This window comes from Euphorbia lathyris, chromosome 8 (genome assembly GCF_963576675.1).
Source record: "Euphorbia lathyris chromosome 8, ddEupLath1.1, whole genome shotgun sequence".
NCBI classification, from domain to species: domain Eukaryota; kingdom Viridiplantae; phylum Streptophyta; class Magnoliopsida; order Malpighiales; family Euphorbiaceae; genus Euphorbia; species Euphorbia lathyris.
The window spans coordinates 76,375,172-76,382,173 of record NC_088917.1 but is presented as its reverse complement, the minus strand read 5'-3'; the positions used below and the strand labels follow the sequence as shown (position 1 = coordinate 76,382,173).

At 34.3% G+C, this 7,002-nt stretch overlaps 1 protein-coding gene across 1 annotated transcript; it reads right to left on the bottom strand.

Annotated features, from left to right (window-relative positions):
* Positions 1 to 728: 728 nt before the first annotated feature.
* LOC136202036 (uncharacterized) lies at positions 729 to 6,777 on the bottom strand. The gene is made up of 4 exons (XM_065992486.1): positions 6,436 to 6,777; positions 4,174 to 4,356; positions 2,640 to 2,699; positions 729 to 1,243 (listed from the first exon to the last, which is right to left on the bottom strand). The coding sequence occupies exons 1-4, from the start codon at positions 6,718 to 6,720 to the stop codon at positions 956 to 958; spliced, it is 816 nt and encodes a 271-aa protein (XP_065848558.1). The 5' UTR covers positions 6,721 to 6,777; the 3' UTR covers positions 729 to 955.
* Positions 6,778 to 7,002: the final 225 nt, after the last annotated feature.

Below are 7,002 nucleotides of genomic sequence, written 5' to 3'. Positions count from 1 at the left end.
TGCAATTAGGTCTTTGCTTAGTCGTTAATCGACAACTTCAAATTAGGGCTGTAATCAAGCCGAGCCGAGCTTTGACCTGCTTAAGCTCGGCTCACTATAAAATTAGCGAGCTCGAGCCCGAGCCGAGCTTGCTTATAAAGTTAACGAGCTCGAGTCCGAACCGAGCTTTGACTTGCTCAACGAGCTCGAGCCGAGCTTTAAGTTTGTTTCGAGCCCAAAATCCTCTTTGGACTTGGTTCATTAAGAAAATTATCTAACCATAAATTGTTTGTGAGTAAATCGTTAATTATATTTGTGAAGTTTGCTCGCAAATAACTCTTTAATTGTGTACATAAACAAGCTCGCAAGCAAAGTTCGTGAATAAATAAACAAGATGCTTACAAATAGTTCGTCTATTACTCATTTATTATGTTTCTGAACGAACTCATCTAATAGCAAATAAAATAATATTAAATTTAAATATTTGTGAACTAACACAAAACTATATAGTTTTTTACAAAATTAAAATTTGTTCATAAATGTTCTAACCGAACCTACTCGCGAGCTTTCGAGCCGAGCTTTGGCCTGCTCAAGCTCAGCTCATTTACGAACCGAGCCTGTAAATCGTGCTCATGAACGGCTCATTTACAAATCGAGTCAAGCCGAGCCGAGCTTTTATCGAGCCGACCATCGAGCCACTCATGAGCGGCTCGGCTCATTTACAGCCCTACTTCAAATGGACATCAAGCTACACTTCAAGGTTTGGTATCGTCTATATCGACCACTCGAACCTCAATAGATACCCGAAAATGTATGCCTACCGATTCAAGCAACTACTCGAGCACAAGAAACATTAGTAGCCAGAGTCTAGTTTCTCCTTGGTCATGTTTCTTATACAAGTTTCTAAAAGATCTAATAATCAAACACGAGCGATGTTTATAAATATGTAATCTTTACGATCCAATACAAGATAGAATCAAGGAGTAACACGGCGACATCGACACCAGAATGCAGTTCCGCCACTTTTGCCACGGGCAACTGCTATTTCATCATCAATATAAAACCAGATAAAGAAAGGATCTTTGGTGCTTGGTTCGCTATCGCTCTTATCGCCAAGACTGATTTCGAATGGATTCAGAGGTCCGATATTTACACGAATACGTTCGAAAACGAAAGCTAGTATCCTTGATTTCCAGGTAAATCTTCCTTCAAATGTTAAGCTTCCAATTGGACCAAGATATACTCCATTTTCAATTCTCTTCCCCTGAAAATCATTGAAATGATTATTAAGTATCTAAAGTTGAACAAAAGAAACATAACTTGTGAATGTGTTTAGAAATGCAGGATTAAAGAAAACCAAACTTAGAGCCATTGTTTTATGTTGCACGGAAACTGAAACGAAAGTGGAAACTGGAGAACGTTCTTCCATAAAAATATAACTAGGAAACAGTAATGGAAACGGAAAAGAAAGATAAATGAAAAATACTAGTGATGAAAAGTTTCCGTCCAACATAGTTTACCACTGGTAAAAAGATAAATAATAACAGAACAAAAGGAGTTCAGAACAGCAAGAAAAAAAATTAGAACCAACTAATATGCAACCGATGCAGAATATGAGAACGAAATATATGTGTTTTTTTAATGAGGTCTAAAATTGACCTAAGCTTACTAACCGTTAGGGATAAAATTGCTCTTAATTGATAACATTAGGGATAAAATTGCATAATTTTAGACATTAGGCATAAATTACTCTTGACTGGCAATATTATGTGTATTATTTTTGCAATTTATTTTTTTTATAAGAACCTTATCCCTACTTCAATTCACCACAAACCAATCCAAATTATAAGCATTACACCTCCAAACTAAAACTTCAAAGTCAATTAAAACCTTAAACTATTAAAATCATCGATTAGGTCCCTAAACTAAGTAAAAATTATCAATTGATCCCCATCATATCCTAAAATAAAAAATTGTGACTATTTGATATAGACGGTAATAATCTCTGTGATGGTTCAAAATGAGTTTAGGGAAGAGGATCTGAAACTGTTCAACCCAATGATTTTCGATGAAGCCTCAATTGATGATTTTTTATTAGTTTAGGGACCTAATGGATGATTTTGATTGTTTAAGGTTCTAATTGACTTTAAAACCTTACTTTAGGGAGCAAAACGGGTATTATGCCCAAATTATAAAACTTCAACTGTCATTCAGTTCCAAATGATCCCTATTCTTATCCAATTGCATCCAGTAACCTCATATTTCTCAATAGAATTTATGGGCTGCAGAAATGGGAGACACGCTCCATCACGTGTCAAAGTACTCATCACGTATCAAAAACAAACAACCAAATAGACAAATAATTAGGAACTTTCGAAAGTTTATGGGGCAATTGAAGTTTTAGAGTTATTGAATGCAATAGATAAGATTAGGGGGCTATTGAATGTAACTGGACAAAAAATATGGGGTTATTGAAGTAACTGGACAAGAATATGAGGTTATTGAACGTAATTGGACAAAAATAATAAATTATTTAGAACTTTTGAAAGTTTAGAGAGTCCGTTGAAGTTTTAAGCCAAGTATATGGTACAATATTAAGCCAAACTTTAATCACAAAAACATGAATGAACTCATATGTAGAGGGGGAAAAAACAGCTTACAGCAGCATCAAACCTCTGAATACCAGTAAGAGGAAAATATCTTCCACTCTTCAATTGCTTCTGCAGATCAGAAAAAAAATAAGAAAATCAATAAACAAAAATATAAATCAACAAGTGAAACAGAAATTGGGTAAAACATCTGTAGCCACTAAACTATAACGCTAGTAACATTATGGTTCTTAAACTTTATTTCGTGACATAAAAATCTTTTAATTTTATATTATTGTAATATTAAAGTCCAAATCAAAAAAAAAAATCCGTTAAAAATTAACAAAATGATGTAGTCAACTTGTTCATAATCTTTTACACGGATTTTCGTGTTTTGGACTTTAATGCTACAATAATGTAAAATTCATTTTATATCACCAAATGAAGTTAGTAGCGCTACAAATATTACAGAAGGCTTAATATATCAGGGGCATATACTTGTCTAGATTATTCGATTGGCCCCTGAATTTTGGAGATGTCGCATTAACCTTTAGAACTTGCTTAAAATGTCTCATTAGCCCCTAAATACATGTGGTAGAACAAGAGAGATTTGGATAAGTTAAAATGTGCATCACATTAAGCAAGTTCAGGGGCTAAAAAGAGTCGATAGGTCATTGTAAATAAGTTAAGGGAGCTATCGAGTCATTTCCAAAGCTCAAGGGATCAATTCAATTTCTTCTTAGAGATCACAAAAATCAGAAATCAATAAGCAAACTAGAACAAAGATATAAATCAATAAGTGAAATAAAAATTGGGTAAAATATATCCAAAGCCCCTAAACTTTATTTCGCGATATAAAAATCGTTGAGTTTTACATTATTGTAGCATTAAAGTCCAAATCAAAGAAAATTCATTAAAAAATTAACAAAATGATGTAGTCAAACTTGTTCGTTGTTCAGTTTATTAAAGGGCAGCCCGGTGCACTACGTGTCCCCACTAAGCGAGGGTTCGGGGAGAGGTCCCACCACAGGAGTGTATTGGGTGCAAGCCTTCCCCTGCCAATTTTTTGGCAGGCCGCTCCTAAGACTCGAACCCGTTATTTCGTTAAATTTTTAAACATATTTTCTGTGTTTTGAACTTTAATGCTACAATAATTAAATTTGAAATATTTTTATATCATGAAATAAAGTTTAGAAGCCATAACGTTAGTATGCGAATTCACTATACTCATGAATGCATTTTACCCTGCAGAAATGATAGAAGGCTTAATACATTAGGGGGCCTATACGTGCCCAGATTATCCGATTAGCCCCCTGAACTTTGGAGATGTCTCATTAGTCCTTAAACTTGCTTAAAATGTATCATTAGCCCCTAAGTACACATGGTAGAACAACGAGAGATAACATTAAGTAAGTTCAGGGCTAACGATCTTAACTACCGCTAATAAGTCACTTTAAGGAAGTTCAGAGGACCAAAAGGTCGTTGTATACAAGTTCAGGCAACTATCGAGTCATTTCCAAAGTTCAAAGGCGGATTTGAATTGGATAATCTGAAGAACTACAATTACAGAAATTCCAAAGCAAAGAACATGAATCATAAAATGAACCTCAGCAGTGAAAATAAGCATCCATGTTCTTCCAGGGGAATTTGAGCCACCAAGAGTATCAAGAAACCCAGAGGGATCAACTTTGGCCTTCTCAATCACAGAAAGAGCTGAACAAACCTCATCTGCTGCAACTTTTCTAGTCTTTGCAGCATTCTTCAGCACTTTCACACTCTTCTCTACCTCCTAAACCATTAAAAAAGCAACATAAAAACACAAACCCAAAAGCACTTCTTCATTTGGGTACTTGAGAAATTGACTAAAAACATATAAAGTTCCAAACTTTGACAAGAATTATCAACTTTTGTAGTCTTTGCAGCATTCTTCAGCACTTTTATTAGAGGTGGTAAAATTACACACGAACCCGATTAGACGATACAAAATCGATACAGAAAGTTTAGTGTTTGATTTAGCTTAATTAGTAGGTAATGTGTCATTTTTAAATTGACAAGAAATTGACACGCAAATTTTTGAGTTGGTTTAGGGTTGACATGTTAACTCAAAAATGACAAGAAATGACATGAATATCTAAATTTTTTATCATATTCTCTCATGTTTATTCGTGTCAAGAGATTAATATAAATTCTATAATTAAGCCTTAACTATCAGCTTAATCTTTTGGTTAAAATGGTCCCATGATAATTCAAACCTCCCATATTTTCACATGGGACTTATAAGTTCGTTTATATGTCGTTCTTAACAAAGATGGTAAAATTACATGTGACTTATAAACTCGTTTATATGTCATTCCTAATAGAAATGGTAAAATTACATGTGACTTATAAGCTCGTTTATATGCCATTCTTAACACAGATGTTAAAATTACATGTGACTTGCAAGTGCATTACACTTCAACATGATATTAGTGGATTTTTAAGTGGTTAATTATTATTAACATGCTAATCCAGTAATAAATAAAATATTTAAACTATTATTATATCTTTACATATTATACAACCTCAACATGATATTAGCGGAAGGAGATGTCAAACAACATTGAACTAAATGCTCAAGCTGATACAATAAATTATAGAACTTATATTACTCCCCGGCGCACCCGCACACATGTGAATGCCCGTGGGCTCGAAAGGCTCATCCCACCACGTGTTTAATTCATCAATAAATGAGGTTGTGAGATTCGAATTTCCACCATTTGGTCCAAAATGCTCTGACACCAAATCAATACAAATACAAAGGTTGACTCGTTTCGCAACCTATAATTTACATGACATAAAAACACAAACCCAGAATCCCTCCTCTATTTGGGTACTTGAGAAATTGCCTAAAAACACATAAAGTTCCAAACTTTGACCACCATGATCACGAGTAGTTCCGGCCCCTGTCTCCACAAAATTTGAGGTTGTGGTGGTTCTGATTCCCTATCTCCAAGAAATTTAGATAAATGCTGAATTAGCACCCTTAAAATTGGCCCAGATCCTGTTAGGCCCTCTCTAAATCAAAAATTCTAATTTTTTGGGCTGTTAGGCTCTCTATAAATCAAAATTTCTAATTTTTTTTTTTTTGCCTGTTAGGCCCTCTCTAAATACAAAATTCTAATTCTTTTTAGAATTTAAGAATCTTAAAGACAATGGTTCAAAAAAAAAGAATCTTAAAGACAATGTAGCTTAATTTTGAGAAGTTTTCCATTGATTCTTGATCACTCAAATTATAACATGTATATATATGAAAAAAAAATTGAACAAGTCCGATTTAGTAAAAAAAAATTACACACTACATGTAAAATCAACCCCGAACCGAACAATTCGGTGTGTTCACCACTGGGCTCATGCCACCATGTGTTTCATTCATCAATAAATGAGATTGTTGAATTCAAACCTCGTCCATTAGATTCTGATCAAAATGGTCACTGAAGTTTGTCTCACTAAAATCACTCAAGTTTGAGTTTTGTTTTTTTTTTCATAAAAATAACCTACACGCGGATGTCAACTACGTCGTCATTTGGATGCTTTTGGATCACTGAAAATAGTAGTAAGAGTGACCAAATTAAGATAAAACTCAAAACTGAGTAGTTTTATTGAGATAAACTGAAATTGAGTGAACATGGCAACCAGGTAAGTCTAGTGACCAAATATGCATTTAACTAGATTCTCATACCATGTAAATAGTTTCGCAACCTATAATTTACACGACAGAAAAACACAAACCCAGAATCCCCCTCCATCTGGGTACTTGAGAAATAGCCTAAAAACACATAAATTTCCAAACTGTAGCAAGAATTATAAGAAATTAGATAAAATAACATACTGGGTTGTTTTGATCTTCCACTTGTTCTTGGACAACAACAGGAGTGGAAGGATTTTGATCTTTCTCATCAATGGAAGCTCTGGTTTTCACCCTTTGGAGTATAAGAGGATGAAATTTCTTGGGTTTGAGAGAGAAGGTACCAACAATGGCGGCATTAGAGCAAAGAGAGAAGACAGGGGTCCTGGGTTTGAGCGGGAGAAAAGAGTGGTTGAAGGATGATGAAGATGATGATGAAGTGAGAGCCACCCATTTAAGAGAAGAGAAAGAAGAGGATTGACACTCCATTTTGATTTGTGGGTCTTTATCTTGTAGATTATCATTTTCTTCCCCTCTCTCTCTTGGTTCACAAGATTTCTTTTCCAAATTGGAAATTAAAAGTATGTTTAATCTTAAACCATAAATATTGCTTAAAGAAAAATATATAAAAATAACCATATGGTTTGGGGGATTGGTAAAAAGTTGGCTATATACGGAGCTTTCTGAACTCATCCTTTTTTCATTCTATTAACCTCCTGAACTTCTAAAAACTCACCTAATTTATCTCTTCTTTCATGGTATTGACCTAAC

Coding starts and splice junctions, on each gene's coding strand:
- LOC136202036 (XM_065992486.1), bottom strand. CDS start 6,720: ATGGAGTGTCAATCCTCTTCTTTCTCTTCTCTTAAATGGGTGGCTCTC. Junction 2,700..4,173: donor TGCTTATTTTCACTGCTGAG/GTTCATTTTATG, acceptor TCTGATCTGCAG/AAGCAATTGAAGAGTGGAAG. Junction 1,244..2,639: donor TTCAGAGGTTTGATGCTGCT/GTAAGCTGTTTT, acceptor AATGATTTTCAG/GGGAAGAGAATTGAAAATGG.